The 23,418-nt window shown below is 42.6% G+C and overlaps 1 protein-coding gene across 3 annotated transcripts in view; it reads left to right on the top strand.

The window, feature by feature from the left end:
• Positions 1-23,418, top strand: part of LOC121631415 (isthmin-2-like) — a 97,509-nt gene that overhangs the window by 22,727 nt on the left and 51,364 nt on the right. For all 3 annotated transcript variants that reach the window (XM_041972317.1, XM_041972316.1, XM_041972315.1), the window contains exon 2: positions 13,627-13,860. In XM_041972317.1, the coding sequence (XP_041828251.1) occupies positions 13,627-13,860 (234 nt within the window). The remainder of the gene's footprint in view (positions 1-13,626; positions 13,861-23,418) is intronic.

The following is a 23,418-nucleotide window of genomic DNA, read 5'->3' as shown; positions in this document are numbered from 1 at the left end:
TCTCCTGGGCCACAGAGGGGGATGGTGAGGGCCAAAAAAAAAGTAAGTAAGTGAGGCAAGGCAGTTTATTAGTACAGCTCATTTCATGTACAGGACAATTCGAAGTGCTTTACATAAAACAAAAGCATTACAGATATTAAGAACACATAGCAAGAATCACAATAAAATCATAACTTACATTAAAATGATTAAAAGGGAGATGAGTTAAAAAGTTACTGTGCAGATTTCATGCAGAGACATGAGAAAGCAAATGTTTTAACCTGGATTTAAAAATATCTACATTCTGTCATTTATATTCTCTGAACATATCACAGATGTATTCTGGACCTAAACTATTCTATTCTATTCTACTATTCTATTCTATTCTATAGTCATTTAGCAGACGCTTTTATCCAAAGCAACTTACATTTGAGTGTAAGAACAACACAAGCAAGAATTCAAACAAGATGGACGTCATAATTAAGTGATAGTCAGACTGCTGGAGTCCAGTTGGACCCAGGTGCTGTCATGTAGTGCTAGAGGCAGTGCATATAATTTTTTTTGTTTTGTTTTTTTGTAAGTCATTTTGTTTAAATACAAACATTACAATTTCATCACACAATATCGTCTTAAACTTGGTTGAACCAAAGAGCTGGACAAATCTTTCTAACTCATTCTGAGTAGAAGAGTTAAGCTAAGTGTGGAAATGTTCCTTAAACAACTGAGTCTTTAGCTTGCTTTTAAAAGTGGATAAGGACTCTGCGGATCGGACGGAGTTTAGTAGATCATTCCACCACCGGGGATCAACAGAGGAGAAGAGTCTAGCTACTAATGTGGCGCCACCTTGTGGTGGGAGCACTAGGTGTCTTTCGCTGGCAGAGTGTAACTGTGGAGAGGGAGTGTAGCTCTGGATTAAGGAGTGGAGGTAGACCGGAGCTGTTTGGGTTATTGTTTTGTAAGCCAGGAGCAGAGCTTTGAATCTGATGCGCTGCAACTGGAAGCCAGTGGAGAGTGATTAGCAGCGGAGTGACATGAGCTCTTTTGGGCTGGTTGAAGACCAGACGTGCTGCTGCGTTCTGGATCATCTGCAGAGGTTTAACTGAGCATGCAGGCAGGCCAGCCAGTAAGGAGTTGCAGTAGTCAATGCATGAAATGACGCGTTGTTCTGATAAAAGGTTTTCTTGGCCGCCTTTAGGCTGGATGTGAAAGTTTCAAGTTTGTGCTGGTGCTCAGACAAGTCAGTGTCTTCTTTTGATTTGCGCCACTTTCTTTCTGCAGCCCTGAGTCCGGCTCTGTGCTCCCTTAGAACCTCGGTGAGCCATGGACTGGGAGGATTTTGTCTGGCTGGTTTTGACACCAGAGGACAGAGTTTGTCCAGAGAGGAGGCGAGAGAGGAGCAGAGTGTTTCTGTAGCCTCATTAACAGACAGTAAGGAGAAGTCTGGGTGGGAAGGGAGGGTAGAGTAAACCTCATCAGACAGCTGTGTAGGTCTGAGGGATCTCAAGTTTCTGGGGTAGGACGCCATTTTTGGAGCCACTTGAGTGACATGAGGAAGGAAGACAGAGAATTTAACCAGGAAGTGGTCTGAGAGATGCAGCGGGGTGACGGACAGGTCAGCTGTGGAGCAGTTTCTGGTCAGCACCAAGTCAAGAGTATTACCAGCTTTGTGTGTTGGAGGAGTCTGAACCAGTTTGAGATTGAAAGAGTAGAAGAGAGCCAGAAAGTCAGTCGCTGTGGTTTGCTAATGTGAATGTTCATGTCTCCCATGACAATTAGTGGTGTGCCATAATCAGGAATGTCAGAGAGAATCATGTCCATTTCAGAGACAAACTCGTCTATACTGCCACCTGGAGGCGGTAAATTACCAGAATGTATGCAGTGATGGGTGTAGAGACCTTTACTGTGTGATACTCAAGTGATGAGCAGTTAGCCATAGGACGGAGAGGTAAAGTTCCACTTTTTAGAAATAAGAAAGCCCGTTCCACCTCCTCGTCCAGCTGAGCGAAGTGTTTGGGTAAATTCTGCATCTGGAAAAAGGGCAGCTGGCGTAGCTGTGTTTTCTGGATGGATCCAGGTCTCAGTCAGGGCTAAGACCTAAATGTCTGAGAGATTCTACTGATCTTACTGGGAAGTCCTGTTAAAGACCAGTACAGTAATCCAGCCTACTGGAGATGGATGCATGGAGGAGTTTCTCCTGGTCTATCTGGGAGACTAAACTTTTAATCTTGTTGATGTTTCTCAGCTGGTAAAAAGCTTCTTAGTGAAGCTTTGATGTGGCTGCTGAAAGTCAGGTCTGAGTCTATCAACACTCCAAGGTTACCAACTTGGTTGGTGGTTTTAAGAGCCCGAGTCTCCAGGTGTTTGCCAATGCTGACCCTCTTCTCTTTCTACCAAACAGAATAATCTCAGTTTTGTCTTCATTTAATTATAGAAAATTCTCCTTCATCTAGCTGTTTATTTGCACCAGACTCTGACACAGTAAGTCTGCTGGACTGCAGTCATCTGGTGACAGAGACATAAAGTTGTGTATCATCTGCATAACTGTGATCATTAATGCTGAAGTTCTGTAATATTTGACCCAAAGGGAGCAGATACAAGTTGAACAGAAAAGGTCCAAGAACTGACCCCTGGGGGACTCCACAAGTCATGGCCACTCGCTCAGATTCATAGCTGCCGATCGGAACTAAAAAACTCTGGCCTTCTAAACAGGACCTGAACCACTTAAGGACCACTCCAGAAAGTCCAGCCCAGTTTTCCAGCCTGTGCAACAGGATTCTGTGATCTACAGTATCAAACACAGCACTGAGATCCAGCAGAACCAGGACTGACACTAGACCAGAACCAGGACTGATACTAGACCAGAATAAGGGCTGATACTAGATAAGAACCTGGATTGATACAGGACCAGAACCAGGACTGATACAAGGCCAGAACCAGGACTAATACTGGACCAGAACCAGGGCTGATACTAGACCAGAACCAGGACTGATACTAGACCAGAACCAGGACTGATACAGGACCAGATCCAGGACTTATACTAGACCAGAACCAAGACTCATACTAGACCAGAACCAGGACTGACACTAGACCAGAACCAGGACTGATACTAGACCAGAACCAGTCCTTTACCACTGTGGCCAGAGCTGTTTCAGGGCTGTGATGAGGTTGGAAGCCGAACTAAAATTTATCAAGATTTCCACTTTTATTTAAAAAGTCATGACGCTGGTGAAATCCAACTTTCTCAGTAATCTGGATATAAAGGAGGTCAGAGACCAGTCTATAAGTGTTTATTATAGAGGCATCTAGGGGAGGGGCTTAATGGCAGCCATCTTTAGAGCCTGGTGCCAGCGAGCTGTTAACTGTCAGTAGGAGATCAGTTTCTACTGAGGTAAAAACTGGTTTAAAAGTGGGATGGGATCATGTCCAGAGTGCATGTTGCTGGTTTCAGATACCAACTGTTTCCTGGTGGACTTTTAAATCCACCACATTAAACTGTGACAATCAGAATTATTTCCAGGTTTTAGACACAGACTAGTTTTCTTGTGTGACTGTGTGGAATTAATATTTTTTCTAATGGTTTTAATGTTTTGGTTTAAAAGTTGTTTTTATTTGTCGGTGGAGAGGAGCTCTGGGCTGGACTGGAAGTTTTCCATCGTAGCAAACAGAATTGTTGACGTTCTTGTGGATCATTCCAGATAAATGCAGCTCTGGCCTTCACAGCTCAGTGTTAAAGCTACACAGGCTTTGTTTCTACAGCTCAGAGTCAGGCTCAGTTTTCCTGCTTTCTCTCTGTAGGCTGGTGACCACAGTGATGGTTCTCCATGCTGCTTTCTGTTTGCTCAAGGTGCTCCTGGTTCTTATCGGGGCCACAGCATCCATTAAATTCAAGATGATGCAGGAGTCCCTCAGCTGACTCTGCTCTGGTTGTTGGAAACATAACTCTGCCTTCCACACACTGAGCTCTTCTTCTTTCATTCATGCTCCTCTTCCTAACCGAGGAGCAGCTGGTTGGAGGTTCTGAGTGATCAGGAAATCACACTGAATACAGAAATGCTCAGACAAGGCCGAGTCAGCGACCACAGCAGAGGAAATATCCCCACCATCAGAGAGAACCAGGTCCAGAATGTGGCCTGGAATGTGGGTCGGTTCTTTTCCATGTTGCTATGGAAACGTCCAGTATGGAAGAAACTTCCTTCACATTCCCATCCGTCATGTTATCCATGTGGATGTTCGGATAAAATGGTTAAAATCAGTCGAGAGAACCGCAATAATCCAGAAAATTCATCAGTAAATTCTGCTCAGTTTCCTGGATGTCTGGAGACAATTAAAACAGGATTTTAGAAACAGCCTTAAAATAAAACTAAGATATTCAGAAGAAGTAAAACCAGCAAATGAAATAAAGTAAATAAGGCAGCTTCTCCTCCCACTTTCCTCCTGTTTCCACATTTATTCCTAAAACTAAAATGTTTCATTAAGAACTGCAGCACTTGTGTCTTCTGTTCACCACATTTCTGTCAGAAAGAGAAAATCTAAACTGAAAATTGATGATGTCATGAACTAACAGAGACTGATATGAAGTCCAGCAGCTTTATGAAGTATCCTCTGGTCTCTGCTGTAGTTCTACATGGTCCAGTTAACAGATTAGATCCATTCACCCCACAAGCTGACCCTGTTCTAGTCCTGATTTTACTACCACAGGAATCCTGCTGGGTCCAGATCTCAGTACTGCTGTCGGTAGTGGCAAAACTACAGCAGGACCCTGAATGTATCATGGCATGTTATCTTTGTTGTGAACTCTGCTGCTGCTCCGTGAACTTCCTACACGCCCTATGTTTCTTGGTAGATGGTGGTTGTTGGGGTCCAGTCCGGGATAGAGACATCCTTTGAAGACCTTGGGTGATGTGGAGAAAAGGGTCTGATGAGGGGGAGAGCTGGGGGTTCATCGCCTCTCCGCTGTGTCCTTCGCTCTTATCTGTACATCATGTTTGGGTTTGTCGTCCCAACAGCATGATGCAGGTGTGTCTGTCCCCTGGGCTAATACAATACGGAGTCTGCTGCTGTTACAGTCAGAACTCCCTCTAACTGATTCTGGAATCCTTATATAGGTCTGAATATACACAGTTTTGCTGACTAATGCTGCAGTTGCAGAAGTTGGGCCACATGCAGCCACAGGTCGATCATATGCAGATGTCTACCCCCCTCCTTGCGACATCCATCCATTTGGTGGCTTCTTGTGCTCTGGAAAACAGTGACAAAGAAACCACACACAGACAAACAAGGGATCTCCTCCGAACTCTGGTTGACCTAGAAATTTCCCTTAAGTGTAACATCTCACATGTTGTTTTAGTGGCAACACAGCTTTAATCAGCCTCTCACATGTTCTTCTCACTCACCCCATATGAAGAGTCTCATTGTTGCTTAAGCACACTGTTAGTAAGTATATGAGCTTAAAGATAAGAGATATTTAATATGATTAACAGAGTAAGAATATAAATGAAAATAAGTAGCACACTTAAGTAATTCCTTGATGAGTATCCCAATAAATTTATTTACACCTTCTCAAAATATCCAAAGACTTCTTGTGGACAATAATCTTCATACCATGTGGATGTCAAGAAAGAATGGTCTAAAGATCTCTATCAGTTCCCTGACTGATGGATATGGAAAAGTTAGATTTTCCGTCTTTGCCATTCTCACATGCAGTCCCCAATCAGAATTGCGTCTATTTGTTTTTGTGTGGTTACTGATAGCTTCTCTGGTCCTCCTGGTCTGGTTAGCTCTTGGCTGAGTTTCTAGGGCTAATTCTTGAGTTTTTATAGATCCTTGCATTACATTCATCATCATTCATTTTAATATGACTCAACACATCATATTTATTATGCAGTGAGACTTCAGGTGGTGGAGTGAGTGCTGGAGCTTTAAATTTCCTACTGGATTGACCTCTGCGACGAACAACATCAGACCAGGTTCTGGCTGGGGTTGATGACTTTGGTCTGGCACCGACACTGTTCTACAACCCCTGGCAAAAAGTATGGAATCACCAGTCTTGGAAGAGCGCTCATGCAGTTGTTTTGTTGTGTAAAACAAAATCAGAAGACAAACATGACACACAACTCTAGTCATTCCAAATGGCAACTTTCTGGCTTTAAGAAACAATAAAAGAAACGGCGAAAAAACATTGTGGTAGTCAGAAAAGATTACTTTTACTGACCATGCACAGGGAAAAAATATGGAATCACTCAATTCTGAGGAAAAAAATATGGAATCAGTCTGTTTTTTTTGGGGGGGCTCACCCAGTCAATTTCCTTTCCCTAAATGAGCACCTGCTTCAGATTAGATCTGCTTGTTAGTCTGCAGTTAAAACCACACCTGTGACCACACCTTGGAGACCTGTTTCACCAAGGGGACTGGCATGAATCATGGCTCCCACACAGGAGATGTCGCTTGAAACAAAACAGAGGATAATAAAACTTCTTGAAGAAGGTAAATCTACACGCAGTGTTGCCAAAGATGTGGGCTGTTCACAGTCAGCTGTGTCTAAGATATGGACCAAGTACAAGGAACATGGGAAGGTTGTTCAAGCTAAGCGCACTGGTAGACCAAGGAAGACATCCAAGCATCAAGACATTAAACTTAAGGAAATATGTCTTAAAAACAGAAAATGCACAACAAAACAAATGAAAAACAAATGGGAGGAAATTGGAGTCAATGTATGTGACCGCACTGTGAGGAATCGCCTAAAGGAAATGGGATTTTCATACAGGAAAGCAAAACGAAAACCATCATTGACACCTAAACAGAAAAGAACAAGACTACAATGGGCTATGGAGAAGCAGTCATGGACTGTGGAGGACTGGATAAAGGTTATCTTCAGTGATGAATCACGGATCTGCATTGGACAAGGTGATGATGCTGGAACTTTTGTTTGGTGCCGTTCCAGTGAGATTTATGAAGAGGACTGCTTGAAGAAAACATTAAAATTTCCACAGTCCTTGATGATATGGGGCTGCATGTCAGGTAAAGGCACTGGGGAAATGACCGTTGTCACTTCCTCAATAAATGCACATGTTTACACTGACATTTTGGACAGTTTTCTTATCCCATCAATTGAAAAGATGTTTGGGGATGATGATATCATTTTCCAGGATGACACTGCATCTTGCCATAGAGCAAAAACTGTGAAGGCATTCCTTGAAGAAAGACGCATAAAGTCAATGTCATGGCCTGCAAATAGTCCGAATCTCAATCCAACTGAGAATCTGTGGTGGAAATTGAAAAAAAATGGTCCATACCAAGGCTCCAACCTGCAAAGCTGATCTGGCAGCAGCAATCAAAGAGAGTTGGAGCCAAATTGATGATGAATACTGTTTGTCACTCGTCAAATCCATGCCTCAGAGACTGAAAGCTGTTATCAAAGCCAGAGGTGGTGCAGCTAAGTATTAATGGTGTTAGAATTTTGTTTTTGGTTGTGAAAATAGACTGATTCCATATTTTTTCCTCAGAATTGAGTGATTCCATATTTCTGGGGGGAAAAATGGCTCTTTGGATTGGAAAGGCTGCAGACCCCTGCACTAAACACATAAACAGGTTTAGCAGCATTTTTCTCTTTAAACAGCAACAGTTAAAATATTTCTTCATATATAAAATCACATATTTATGAGAAAGAAGGATGAAATGTTCAGGATTTACTAACTAAAAGGTAAAAAGTCAGCAGGATGAATTTAAAGCTGTGAAGCTGCTTCCTTCTAAACACAGAAGGAACAATATGTGATGAATATCAGCATCAGGTGAACAGACAGAAAGCAGGATGAGAATCTCACAGCTTCTAGATGGTGAGGAGAGAGAAATATTCACAATATGCACAATAACTTCCATCCATGCACCTTCACTGCTTCATTATCCACATTTCTGGATATAAATTCTCTTAACTTTCATTCTTAGCTTGACTGTTTAGCTTCACCTCTGCACCTGCAGCCTCCGCTACCGGGAGTTAAGGGTTAACATCTCGTTTCCGGGTGTAGCGTCAGGTCTGTAGATGTAACTATAAACATGTGTGGTATCCACAGAAAGTCCAGAATCTCAGCTACCAGCTCAGTAAAACCATTTCTGTCACCAACACACACAGTTAAGACAACAATAATTAAAAGACCAGAGGGGTATTGCACGAAACCAAGATAAGCGATTAAGCCGGGATATGTTGGTTATCCTGGCTGAATTTAGCCCTAAGTCGGTTGCATGAAAGCAGCTCAAACTAATCCCGGCCAAGTTACTGTGGTGACTTATCCATTGCAGCTAGCCTGCTCCAGACCAGGCTAACTGCTCAGGCTAAGATTAATCCTAGCGAGTCACCTGCATGTCCAACGTCAATTCTATGACGAATTAATGTGTTTTACAGCATGTCCATGGTCTTCCTAAGTATGGCGCGTCATTTTAATCATCCAGTATTAAAATATTACATATACAGTCACTGTACATTTAATCGAAATCTGTTCGTAATCGCAACAGCCTTTTTATATGGATTCGAGTTGTAGTATTATTACTCTATTCTATACTACAGTCATTTAGCAGACGCTTTTATCCAAAGCGACTTACATTTGAGAGTAAGAACAACACAAGCATGAATTCAAACAAGATGGGACGTCATAATTAAGTGTGAGTCAGACCGCTTTTGAGTCCAGTTGGACCCAGGTGCTGTCGTGTAGTGCAAGCGCAGTGCATATAATTTTTTTTTTTTTTTTAGTCATTTTATTTAAATACAGGATCACGATTTCATCACACAATATCAACTTGGTCATAAGTGCATGATTTCATCAGGCCAAGTGTTATATTGCTATGCTAATGAAGACTGCTCGTCAAATTGCTGTCAGAGGTTTTATAAATATGTGTTTTATTGCATTAATTGAGATTACAAAACACAGCGGATGAGGTTACAAAGGTGTATTCAAAGAAATCCGTGACGAGGGCAATGTAGAATATATAGGTCCAACTCCCCTTCACCTGTTCCCTCTTCATAATGGCTTGCCCTTTATCGGAGGATGTGCTGGACGAGGAAGCCCGCATCCTCAGAAGAGCATTCAGACGTGAACGAGTCTTCAGGGACAGCTCACATCCCCTGGCCTTTGGAGATGACTATGTCATTGAGAGATACAGATTTTCGGTTACTGGATTTCCAGCAGTTTTCTGAGTGTCCGGCGTTTCATCTCAAGATCCAGCTCCATTCCTTGGAGCTTGCTCTTTTTGAGTCAGCTTTTAACATCTGCCAGCTCTATCTCTCTCTCCAGGTGCCCTGAATAAAGCGTTCTGACAGTTTGTGAGGTCTGTAAAGGAAATGTCAATTAGCACAGCAGGATTTGTGCATAACATAGATGTACTTTAGCCAATACTCACAATGTTACCAGGCCGCTTAAGAGACTGTGCAGCATCCGGGTCCTGCTACACATTTTCTCTTAGCACCACATCACTGACTTCATATCCTTCATGGAATAAATAAGCAGGCCAATCCCATAAAACTGACATGCCTCAAGCCTTCTGGACTCCACTGACACAGTCTCCTCATCTGCAGACGTGCATTCTGCAGCTGCAGATGTGCCTTCCCCCTGCCGTATACATGCAGCGAGAGGACTCGGATTAAGATTTCACAGAACATACCAAACCTGTGATTTCGAGACACTGTACTAACCGGATCATCTTCTGGTGGCTCCAAAAGTGTAATTGTGTTCCCAGACACTGCAAGGTTATCCAAAGTCAGACACTATATTATATGTGATTGTGTTCCATGTGCAGTAGAATTAGGTACGTGATGTACCTTGTATGAAGCGGACAGTTTCTGTGGCTGGGACAGAGTCAGTTATTGTCCCTCCCTGGATCCCCTCCATCACTGGCCTCCCTTTATTTAAATGGAGTGCCAGTTCCTCTGCTGGAGTCACATCCTGGCTTGGTGGGCCGCCCCCTGTGCCAGTTTATAGGCCTTTTTTTAACTGCTACAATCATACAGACATTGAACATGTCAGCAGACACCTCATCTATTCACCTCATTTGTTTACGGTTATCTACTTTGGAGTCACTTACCAGCCTGCAAAATGTTCTTATATTTAATTTTTTCTTGCTGCCAGGTCCTTTTATGGCCAGACAGGTTTGTCCTTTATGAAGGACAGAAAGATAAAATAGATAAAAACGTTACATGAGGAAAATAGATTAAATGACACATTGTGGATGATTGTTTGCACCTAATCATACTCTACATTTCCTGAGTAACATGCACCTGCTTGTCACTCTTAAAGTATACAACAGTTAGTGGATTTGAAAAGTAACTCCTTTAATTGTAGCCTAATTATGACAGTTCCAGTGGAGCACTGTTTATTAATTGTACAGTTTTTGACTACTTACGCATTGAGCCGGTCGGCTATTGTCTGCCAGGCTCTCGCGTTCTTTACTTATGGCATTGGTATTGCCTTTTTTCCTTATAATATCCTTAACTTAGTCAGAGAACTCCGTCAGGAGCTGTTGTTCAGCGGCCGTGACGTAGGACGCGCGACTTTTATCCATTTCCCCATCGGTGATTCTGTGAGCGATCGCGAGGTCTGCTTCAGTATGCCGTGCACACGCACTTATCCCAACTATCTTCACCTGGCTTAACCTAGCCGCACCTTCTCATCCTGGCTCAGCAAACGTGCAACCAATTAAGCCAGGATAGGCCGCGCAAGCTAGGTCAAGCTGGGCTTGCTTAATTATCCTGGATTTCTTTATTCTGGTTTCGTGCAATACCCCTCTGGTACACAAAGTCTGAACATACATGTAAACACAGATGATGTCTCCCCATGAACACGAACAAACGACTCCTCTACTGATAGCTCACATCTCACAGATTCCACAGCTGGAAGTTTCATCTTAATATGACCAAGATGCACTGAACCAGAGGCAGAAGAAGACCCGATTTATGCTTCATATTTGTAAAAACATATTCATAAAATGTCTTACCTTTGCTGTCTTGCATAAATTAAAACAGCATTTATTAAAAAAATAATAAATAAAAAGTTTCCCATCCAAAAATCACAATGTTCTGTCATCTGCATGGGTTTAGACAAAGAGAAACGTTGGTTCTTCTTAAGTTCCAGACAGAAAACGTCTCTTCATTTTAATAAACCCACTCTCTCCTGATTACATCAGACGCACCGTTGCAGCAGGGAAGGGAGACATGGACATGGAGACTTAACGCGTTGCGTTAACGCACAATTAACGCGTTAATGTGCCCAGCACTAATATATATATTTATTAGTGCTGGGCATGTTAACGCATGTGTGTGTATATATATAGATATATATATATCTATATATATCTATATATATATATATATATATATATATATATACACTGCTCACAAAAATTAAAGGAACACTTTTTTTATTGGGCCTGGCATGAAATCAGTTAAACCTGTCTGATAATTTTCTGGTTGGTTAAGCAGCTGAGGGCATCGTTAATCACTTTCAGCTGTATTGGTGTTCATGGAATTAACAACAGGTGCACCACAGTGGCAACAATCAGAAAACCCTCAAAACAGGACTGGTTTTACATGTGGAGGTCATTTCAAGTTTCTCCCTCTTGATCTTTTTTGGCTGATTTTTCACTCGTGCTGGTTTTGGCTTGAGTAATCATCTCTACTGGCAGTATGAGGCGATTCCTTAACCCTACAGAAGTTGCACAGGTTGTCCAACTTCTCCAGGATGGCACATCCACACGTGCTGCAGCAAGAAGGTTTAATGTGTCTCCCAGCACAATCTCCAGAACATGGAGGAGATTTCAGGAGACTGGTGGTTATTCTCGGACAGGGCCGTAGAAGGTCCTCAAGCCATCAGCAAGACCGATACCTGCTCCTTTGTGCAAGGCGGAACAGGCTGAGCACTGCTCGTGCCCTACAGAATGACCTCCAGAGGGCCACTGGTGTGAATGTCTCTACCCAAACAATCAGGAACAGACTTCATGAAGGTGGCCTGAGGGCCCGACGTCCTGTAGTGGGCCCTGTGCTCACTGCCCAGCACCGTGGAGCTCGACTGGCATTTGCTGAAGAACACCAGAATTGGCAAGTCCGCCACTGGCGCCCTGTACTTTTCACAGGCCGGAGCAGGTTCACCCTGAGCACCTGTGATAGACGTGAAAGAGTCTGGAGAAGACAAGGAGAACGTTATGCTGCCTGCAACGTCGTTCAACATGACAGGTTTGGTGGTGGGTCAGTGATAGTCTGGGGAGGCATATCCATGGAGGGACGCACAGACCTCTACTGCCTAGCAAATGGTTCTCTGACTGCCATAAGGTATCGAGATGAAATCCTTCAACCCATTGTCAGACCCTACGCTGGTGCAGTAGGTCCTGGTTTCCTCCTAATGCACGACAATGCCCGGCCTCATGTGGCAAGAGTATGCAGGCAGTACCTGGAGGATGAAGGAATTGAAACAATTGAATGGCCTTCACGATCCCCTGACTTAAACCCAATAGAACATGTGTGGGACATTATGTTTCGATCCATTAGGCGCCGCCAAGTTGCTCCTCAGACTGTACAACAGCTCAGGGATGCCCTCACACAGATCTGGGAGGAAATGCCACAAGACACCATCCGTCGTCTCATTAGGAGCATGCCGCGACGTTGTCAAGCATGCATACAAGCTCGTGGGGGCCACACAAGATACTGAAAAGCATTTTGAGTTGCAGAAATTAAGTTTTTGAAAAAAATGGACTAGCCTGCCACATCTTCATTTCACTCTGATTTTAGGGTGTCTACACAATTGAGCCCTCTGTAGGCTGAAAACTTTTATTTCCATTAAAAGACTTGGCATCCTTTTGTTCCTAAGACATTGCCCTGTCGTTATTTGTATAGATATCCAACTTCATATTGAGATCTGATGTATCTAATGTGTTTCTTTAAAGTGCTCCTTTAATTTTTGTGAGCAGTGTGTATATATATATATATATATATAATATATATATATATATATATACACATCAAAATGCTTCTGTCCTATATTTATGTAGTATGTAAGTAGTATGTAGTTACAACTCCTGTAGTTGTGATACAATGATATTCTGTTTTTGTTCTTACCATAGATGTTTACCATAGTGCATATAAACTTTCCCTTATCTGAAACAACCCCTGGATACTTTTTGGTACTTTTTATGAATTACTGAGTACATGAATTGTATTATTTTAAAATCAATTAGATCTCTGAATCTGAGCGCTCTCAGATTGACGGAGTTGGTTTGTGGGTTGTCTGTACTGAGCGTTGCAGACAGTTCTTATTGCTGGATAATATATTTGGGTTCTATATTTGTTTTGTATGTGCTCCCCCAAACTTCCACACAATAAGTCGGGTATGGGAGTATGAAGGAGAAGTACAAATTATATAATGAGGTTGAATTTAAGATTTTTGGCTCCAAGTAATATTGTAATTGATTTAGGAATCTTTGACTTGCTGGAGCTTATATGTTGTTTCCAATTTAATTTATCATCAATTATTACTCCAAGAAACGTAATAGCTGTTACTCATATTATTTCTATTCTCAGTTTCTTGTTTCAGTTGATTTGACGATTTCCAAAAATGATATATTTTGTTTTATTTTAGTTCAATGTCAATTTATTGTCATCAAACGATCTGTCAGGTCACACCAGAGGACCCAGATGACCATGTGAACCTGGAACATCTCCAGCAGGAGAATCTGCTGCAGCCCTTTCCATCCTCTCCATCATCCAGACACCACTGGTCCCAGCCCCGTCACCAGGGAGCTCTCCCACAACCTCTACCTGAGGATGACCAGGAGCTCTTTATCCTGGATCTGAGGAACTTTCCAGACTTGGCCAATGCAAACATAGGCTCCCAGAACCCCAACATCCAGGTAGGAGTATACATGTTGAGGGAGTAGAATATGAATACTCCTCTACCTTATTAGGATCTGGATAATGCTCCACATGTGCAGCTAGTTTAAGTCTGCCCAGCATCTAAAGTTACAGCAAGAAGTAACCTCAGACATCTGTATGGTGCAGGGAACAGAAAGGGAAGGAAGGGAGGAGCAAGTGAAAATATGAAACACATTAGAGTCACATAAAAAGGTTTATGGTGAAGCTAAATCCATACTGAAAGGTAAAAAAAATAAAGAACATGTGAAACAGAAAAAGGAATTCTGTTAAGTCACGTATGTTGGGACTGACACTGGGTTCACTGGGTACACTGGTTGCACTGGGTACACTGGGTACATTGGTTGCACTGGGTGCACTGGTTGCACTGGGTACATTGGGTGCACTGGGTACACTGGTTACACTGGGTACACTGGTTGCACTAGTTATACTGGTAGCACTGGTGTGTCTAAAATGTATTGAAATGAGGTTATAAGAACCATCCTGGGAAATTTAAAAAGTTAGTGCTGAAGATACTTTGATGGGCTGTAACCATGTAACCATGGCCATTCTTTCAGATGGAGAATTTTATCTGCAGGTCATTGGTCAGTTTTTCCATGGCTTTACTGCAGCTCCAGATAATAGACAAAACAGGTGCATGTTTCCATAGTTACCATCCCTTCAGCATCCTCCTGATGTCCCAAAAGTAACCCATCACACAGGTTAGGTGAAAGAAGAAATCTCTAGTTTTCCGCAAACCAGTCGATCCACCATCATTCCCAGTCTTCCAGTCAGTTCCTGTTCCTGTGATGGGCCTTTAACTTCTGAAGATATAATGGATGGATAAAAATGCATTCCAGAGGATAACATGCTAAAGTATAAAACTTGTTTCTAGGATGGTGCTTGGTGTTAAAAATAAAAAACAAAAGAGACGAGAGCCAGAAAGCCTCCCACTACATACAGAGTATAAAATCACATGTAAACGTTCTAGAGACAAGTCCCAGCAGTAAAAGCCCATCAAGTCACTAAACAATGATCACCTTGCTTAAAGCTGCTTAACCTGCTTTTAAAACGTCTCTGCAATGTTACAAGTTTTATGGAGGTTGGAAAGGAACTCCATCCCATAACATTGTAAAAAAACAGTTTCCAGCTGCATTATTAACTTGTGGCACTATACAGGAAGGGGCACTAGCCCTTGTATTATGATTGTGCTGTGTGTGAACCATGGTTATATGAGAGCAGAAGTACTTTGGGACATGACTGTTGATGACATTTTGTGTATGATTCAACTGGAGCTGCTCTAGCCTGAGATGGACTGGCAGCAGACCAGCCATGCCTGCCAATATGAGTTCAGGGAGCAGCACTTAAACTGTACCAAATAAGATTGTTTTGCTGTACATTTAATTAGTTTTGTATTTTCATACTAATTCCAGAGAACCAGGCAGAACACACATAATCCTGGCACTGAATTAAACACACCAGAAACTTAAGCACTTACTGTCTTACAAAACAAAAACTTTAATTTGCAGGTACATTTAGATAAAAAGAAGCAATATATTTCACGTGGAAGTGACTAATCCAATGTTAACCCAAATATTTAGCCACTACTTAAGTTCCATTACTTGTGAAGTTTAAAGCATTAGATTTTGCCAGTTTTCTTTTTGTTCATAATAAAAAAAACTTAGTCTTACTCAGATAAATAGAGAGCCTCTTATCGACCAGCCACTGGCTGACTCAAGCTCATTTCCAAGAGTATTTTTTATTTCCTTAACATTACTTCCTGGGACAAATAAAACAACATCATTGGCATACAAAAGTAACTTGCACTATGTGGCAGCTGACATCATTAATATAAACCAAGAACAACAGAGACCCCAATATAGAATATTGGGGTACCCCACACGTTATGCCCAGAGGATTGGAAATGGTCCCCTCAACATTACAGACTTGAGTCCAGCTAGTGAGGTATGAAGAAAACCATCTCATTAAAACCCAGGCACTGCAATTTTGAGAGTAGAACAACATGATCAACAGCACCAGATGCTTTGAGACGAGTGAGACAGGTGTCTGAGTGTGCCGCTCTAAATCCAGACTGGAAGTCATAAAGCTGATTTTATCTAATAGGCAAGGCAAGGCAAATTTATTTGTATAGCACATTTCATGTACAAGACAATTCAAAGTGCTTTACATAAAACATAAAAACATTACAGCAAGGTGCAGGGGAAGAAAAAAAAGAAAGAAAAACAAAGATTAAAAAAGATAAAATTGATTACATAAAAACAGCAGGAAAAAGCTCAGATAACGAAATAAAGGTAAGATTTTAGTGTAAAAGAACCAAATGCAGATCTGGATTTCTAAATAAAAACTAGTGAAATGCAGCAGAGAACAGGTGGGTCTTCAACCTTGATTTAAATAAACTAAGTGTTTCAGCCGATCTGAGGCTTTCTGGGAGTTTGTTCCAGACATGTGGAGCATAGAAGCTGAATGCAGCTTCTCCATGTCTGGTTTTGACTCTGGGAACTGATAAGAACCTGGATCCAGATGACCTGAGGGTTCTGGTAGGTTCATACTGGGTCAAGAGGTCTCTGATGTATTTTGTTCTAAACCATTCAGAGCTTTCTAGACCAGCAGCAGAACTTTAAAGTCTATTCTCTGACGAACAGGCAGCCAGTGTAAAGACCTCAGAGCTGGACTGATGTGGTCCACTTTCTTGGTCTTAGTGAGGACTGGAGCAGCAGAGTTCTGGATCAGCTGGAGGTGTCTGACTGATGTTTTAGGTAGAACCTGTAAAAACACCGTTACAATAATCAAGCCGACTAAAGATGAACGCATGGACTAGATTTTCCAGGTCCTGCTGAGACATCACATCTTTTACCCATGACATGTTCTTAAGGTGATAGTAGGCTGATTTTGTAATTCCCTTAATGTGTTTCTCAAAGTTAAGGTCTGAGTCCATCAATACACCCAGATTTCTGGTCTGGTTGGTGGTTTTTAGGTGTATAGACTGAAGTTCTGTGGTGACTCTTAATCATTTCTCTTTGGCTCCAAAAACCATCACCTCAGTTTTGTTTTTGTTTAACTGGAGAAAGTTCAGACACATCCAGTCATTAATCTTCTCAATGCATTTCCCAAGAGCCTGTACAGGGCCTCCATCTCCTGGTGACGTTGTAATATATATCTGTGTATCATCTGCGTAGTTATGGTAACTAATTTTGTTTTTCTTTCTGACCTGTGCCAGTGGGAGCATGTAGATGTTAAACAGAAGAGGCCCCAGGATGGAACCTTGGGGAACTCCACATGTAATTCTTGTCTTCTCAGATGTAAAATTACCTATTGACACAAAGTATTTTCTGTTCTCTAAATAAGATTTAAATCAGAGTAGTGCAGTGCCAGAGAGGCCCACCCAGTTCTCCAGTCGGGAGTAATATATTGTGGTCGACTGTATCAAATGCAGCACTGAGGTCCAGTAAGACTAAGACTGACATTTTTCCATCGTCTATATTCAAACATATGTCATTAATGACTTTGGTCAGAGCATCTCAGTGCTGTGGTGCTGCCTAAAACCTGACTGGAAGACATCATAGCAGTTGTTTTGTGTTAAAAAGTCATTTAGTTGATGAAAAACGGCTTTTTCAATTATCTTACTTAGAAAAGGAAGATTTGAGATCGGCCTGTAGTTCCTCATTTGTGTCTAGATTGTCCCTTTTTAGCAGAGGTTTGATTACAGCTGTTTTTAGAAGTTCTGGGAAGACACCTGAAATTAAAGATAAGTTAACAATCTGTAACAGATCTGGTTCCAGAGTTCTTGAGACCTTTTTGAAAAGGTCTGTGGGCAGGATGTCCAAGCAGCAAGAGGAGAAGTTCACCTCACTTATGATATCGCCTAGATCTTTGCTGCTAATGGGACTAAACTGTGTCATGGTGTTGAAGCTGGTTTTCAATGGACACAGTATATTTCTTGAACCTGTTGCTGCTGATGAACCAACTGTTTCTCTGATATTCTGGATTTTTTCTGTGAAGAATTTTGTGAACTCATTGCAGCCTTGGTGGAACAGAGTTCAGGTGCTATTGACACAAGAGGATTTCTTAATCTGTTGACAATAGCGAATGAGACCCGAGTTTTATGATAGTTTTTGCTAATAATGTCAGAGAAATAGGACTTTCTTGCATTCTTCAGTTGTAGATTATAAGAGTGAAGTTTCTCTTTATGTCATAATGAACCTGTAGATTTGTTTTTCTCAATCTGCGCTCGGCTTTCCGACACTCTCTTTTTCCATTTTTCACCAGTGTGGAATTTCTCCATGGAGACCTTTTCCTCCCAGAGACAGCTATCACCTTAATAGGAGCAACAGCATCCATAATACTTAACTTTTTAGCATTAAAACTAGTGACAAGCTCATTGGCTGAACCCCCTGATAGGGCAGGTGTTGAAGAGAGGACCTGGTTAAACATCCCAGTCGTGTTTTCAGCTATACACCGTTTTGTGGTGACCTCTGTTGAGACATTAGTGTGAACAGGAATCGTACTCTCAAAGAAAACACAGTAATGATCAGACAGGCCACATCACACACAGTAATTTTAGAAAAGTTCAAACCCTTCGAGATCAGTAAATCTAGAGTGTGTCCTTTAGTGTGTGTGGCCCCTGTTATATGCCGAGTCAGCCCAACGTTGTCCAGATTGTTACTCAGGTCTTTAGTCCCCTTATCCTGAGGGTTGTCTACATGGATTTTAAAATGACCAACAATAATTACAAAGTCAAAGTCTACACAGATTAATGGCAGCAGTTCACTAAACTCATCATGAAATCCTGCGTAGTACCCTGGTGGGCGGTATATATTCAGAAACATTGATCTATTTTTAGCTTTTAGCTGAAGAGCCACATATTTAAAATAAGTAAAACTTCCAGGAGATAATTGCTTCCACTGGAATGATTCATTAAATAAAATTCCTCCTCTCCTGTTCAGTCTGACCTCACTGATAAAACTAAAGTTGGGAGGGGTTGACTCTATCAGAGCGGCTGCGTTGTTATCTTGGTTTAACCAGGTGGAGCACCCGTACGGCCACTCTTTAGGATGAGAATGGTGGGTGCTTGGGTTCGTTATATGTAAAGGTGGATACCACGAAGGTGCACCTAGTAAGTGGATACTTCCAAACTTAAAAGTCAAACCCTTATTATGCAGAGTAGTCCTATGTAAGAAAGATATGACCCAGAGATGACTTAATTTAGGCAAACTGTAAGGCCTTAGTTTTAATAAACAATAATTTGGCAAAAATAAATATTAAACCCCCGGAAACAAAATATAAATCCCCAAATAGACATACAAAATAAAACAAAAACCAATATAATATTCCCCACACAAATCAAAACCCCTACAACTTAGACGTAAACCTTGTTAGTTTCAATATACTTTTCCTCCTCCAAAACCACAATATTGTACGCTTAGCTCTTAGCTCAATACGCCAAAACACAGAACAATATTCAAACAGTAGTGAACAAGCGCGAACAGTCTCCTTATTTAGCAGTGGTGGTGGGCCCACACACACACACACACACAGTCAAGGTTACTCACGGTTCCTCGTTAACTCACGGATCCACGGACTCAAAAGGAAAGATGTTGCAGACCTGTTACTCATTCAAAACATTGAGTGCGTCGAAATAGGTCTTGCAAAACATTGAGTGCGTCGAGATATCGAGATCCCGGACGTTGGAAGGTGACACAGTGCAGCTAGCCTAGCTATAGCACCTCGTGGCTCGCTAGTAGCCTCCTCCGCTCGCCCGTCCTCCTGTCCGGCTCTCCCGCTCCGTCGGTCCCCGGCCTCTCTCGAGTCTCTCTACTCGTAAACGTACGAGCCTCGGGTCCTCTTCACCAACCTCTCGTGCGGGACACACACTGGGCCTCTTTCCGCCGAGGAGCTTGAGCCTCCGCGCTCCAACTCCGCTGTTTTTTTTTCTGAGTCTCCTCAACCCGAGTCTCTCCCGCTTCTGTCTGCTTTTTTTTTTCCGAACTTTTCCTCCCCCCCCCTCGCATGTCATTAGTCCCGCCCACTCGCATCCTGCCCGCAAATCACCAGACACAGAGCTGAGTGACTACATACAAGGACCAATGAAATTACAGAAAAGGAAAACATCACTTACATTTACAACCTTCGGTTGCAAAATAAAAAACTGTAGTGAAATAATCTTATAACACTCAGTATCTTATACCTCTATAAATTTAAAGTAATCTCCTGTACTTTATATTTAATTTTTTGTAATGTAAATATGTCAATATAAACAATAAAAAGCAAATAAATGTTTACTTTAGAATATTTGAGTTACTAATTAAACTTGATAAAGGATTCACATTAACTCCTTAGATACCAAGGAACCACTGCATTGTGTTTTAACCCTATAACTGCCACAGGGCTACACCCTCCCCCTTCTAGAAGATTTTGATGTCCCCATCAAAATAACACCTATATGACTCTAATAGCCTCGGGACTAGGGAAAGGGTTTGCGTTAGCACAAGTGACACATAACGCCATGGGGTGACAGCAGAGAGTTTGGCAAGGAGTGCCCTTCGGATCTCTGTAGGTCCCACTTCCCACCAGCACTCCCTGGCTGAAGACTGTCACAGGATGTTCAGAGGGTTTGCCGAGTTCATCGTAGCTCAGCCGAACTACCGGTCGGGTCACTCTCCTCGACCTTTCAACTGGGACTTCAACTGCAGGTACTTGGGGTTGAATTATGTGGTCTGCTCCCCCTTCTGGATTGTCGATTTCTGGAACGGCGTTGGGAGGTAGATCAGGATTCTCATTAGTACCTGGATTTTGCTCAGTCAGATTTGGAACTTGTCTTAGCTGGTCAGTTTCATTAGTGGTGGGCTGAGATGGCCTTATAGACAGCTTTGGGTGCGTCAGTAGTCTGTCCCAGTCCACTTCAACTTGTCTCGGTAGGTATACTTCCTCATAATCTGACTCTGAGGATATGTCATCTTCATTGTTGTTTGTCTGTCTTGGTTCTTTTGACTTGAGTTGTCGTGCTCTGGTTACAGGTCTTTGTTTTGTCTCGTCCTCACTGTCGTCCACTGGTAGTCTCACCAGGTAGCCAATGGGTAACAAGTGATTGCGGTGGACTGTTTTTTCAACACCCATTCCCCTTTCTGGCCTTATCTTGTAGACTGGGAGGTTGGGTAGTTTTTCCATGACAATGTACGGTAATGGTCTCCATTTGCATTTCAGTTTGTGCTTGCCAGTTACTCCAAAGTTCCTCAGCAAGACTCGGTCGCCTTTGTCAAGTACTTGTTATTTGACATGCTTATCGTGAGCTTTCTTGTTTCTTTGATGGTTCTTGTCAGCAGACTCTGTTGCTAAAGTGTAGGCTCTCTGAAGATCTTTCTTTAGCTTTGCCACATTTTGGTGGTAGGACATAGTCTTTTGGCCTTCATCAGACACTCCGAAGCAGATGTCTACAGGTAGTCGGGCTTTTCTGCCGAACATTAAAAGGTAAGGCGAGTAACCAGTTGCCTCATTTTGTGAGCAATTGTAGGCATGCACTAACTGACTTATCTTTTGACTCCATTTATGTTTCTGCTTTGGATCCAGGGTTCCAAGCATGGACAATAATGTTCAGTTGAATCTTTCTGGTTGGGGATCTCCCTGAGGGTGGTAAGGAGAGGTTCTCGACTTACGAATGCCCAGCATCTTCAGCAGGTCTTGGATCAGTTTGCTTTCGAAATCTCGCCCCTGATCTGAATGTATGCGGGCAGGGAGTCCGTAGTGTACAAAGTAACGCTCACACAGTATTTTTGCCACTGTGGTCGCTTTTTGGTCTTTGGCTGGAAAGGCTTGGGCGTACCGAGTAAAATGATCTGTCACGACTAAGATGTTGGCGTAACCTTGTGAGTCGGATTCAAGTGACAAGAAATCGATACATACTAGGTCTAAGGGGCCTTGGCTTGTGATTTGATTACGAGGAACAGCTTTTTGAGGAAGGGCTTTGCGAGTGATGCACCTCCCGCAGTTCTTTACATATTGCTCCACTTCGGTTCCCATCTTAGACCAGTAGAATCTGTCTCGGATGAGTTCAAGCGTCTTTTCCACTCCCAGATGTCCAGACTCATCATGGAGGGATTTTAGGACCATATGGGTGTGTTCTCTGGGAAGTACAAGCTGGCGAACCTCATCTCCAGCAGGTCTCTTGACTTCTCTGTAGAGCAGATTATCCACAATCACCAATTTACTAGCCTCTCTGTTGAGCAATGAGGCGGCTGTATTGTCTCCTGAAGAAAATGGGAGGCTCTCACACAGCGACTGTTTGACTGGGGCAATTGTGGGGTCTGTGTCTTGAGCTCTAATGAGTTCTATGTGGCTAAGTTGGGTTAGGCAACCGAGGTCCAGTCGCACTGGGTATACAAAGCATTCTGGTAAAGCGTCAGGTGAGACCCCTAGAGACTCTGCTATGGTGGTTGACTCTTTGGGTGTCTTTCTGCACTTGATCTGCTTGCATAGGGCTTTGACACTTTCTGGTGGCACACTTTGCCATTTTTCTCCTTCATTTGAAACAGGGTTACGTGACAGTGAGTCAGCATCAATGTTGCTGACGCCAGGTCTGTACTGCAAGGTAAAGTTGTATGTAGAGAGCACTGAGAGCCAGCGGTGACCAGTTGCATTGAGTTTGGCTGTCGTGAGAATATATGTGAGAGGGTTGTTATCGGTTCTCATGGTGAACTGAGCTCCATACAAGTAGTCGTGGAATTTATCCACCACAGCCCACTTTAGAGCCAGAAACTCAAGCTGATGTACTGGATAGTTCTTCTCTGAAGCGCTTAACTTGCGGCTGGCAAAAGCTACTGGTCTTAAACCTTCTGGATACTCTTGATTAAGGACGGCGCCAAGCCCATGAAAGCTGGCGTCAATGTGGAGTGTATAGGGCTTTGTTGAGTCAGCAAATGCCAACACAGGTGCGTTTGTGAGGCAGCTGACGATCTCTTGGAAAGCGTCAGAACAGGACTGATCCCACCGGTCTCCAAAAGGCTCACTGATTTTGTAGTAGGTTTTATCTGGTGAAGGAGCAGGCTTTCTTTTCTTTTGAGTGGGAGGATAGCCTTTGCAGAGTTCTGTGAGTGGTCGAACAATGATGGAGAAGTTTTTTATAAATCGTCGGTAATAGCCACAGAACCCCAAGAATGACTGCAGAGAAGCGAGGTCAGTGGGCTGCTTCCATCGGGTCACTGCTTCCACTTTTGCTGGGTCTGTGGCAATGCCATGCTCAGAGACAATATGGCCGACATAGGTGACTTGAGAGCGACAGAACTGGCACTTGTCGAGAGATAACTTGAGTCCTGCTTCTTCTAGACAATTTATTACTTTGAGAAGTCTTTCTTCATGTTCTTCCAGGGTTTTTCCAAATACAATCAGGTCATCCAGATAGACCATTACTTCGAGCATGTGCATGTCACCGACTGCCTTCTCCATGAGTCTTTGGAACGTTGCAGGGGCCCCTGTAATTCCCTGCGGCATTCTTTCAAACTGGAAAAATCCCAGAGGACATATGAAGGTGGTTTTCTCTTTGTCCTCTT

This window comes from Melanotaenia boesemani, chromosome 20 (genome assembly GCF_017639745.1).
Source record: "Melanotaenia boesemani isolate fMelBoe1 chromosome 20, fMelBoe1.pri, whole genome shotgun sequence".
Taxonomy (NCBI): domain Eukaryota; kingdom Metazoa; phylum Chordata; class Actinopteri; order Atheriniformes; family Melanotaeniidae; genus Melanotaenia; species Melanotaenia boesemani.
Note: the sequence above shows the minus strand (reverse complement) of the source record. Positions and strands in the feature narration are given on the sequence as shown.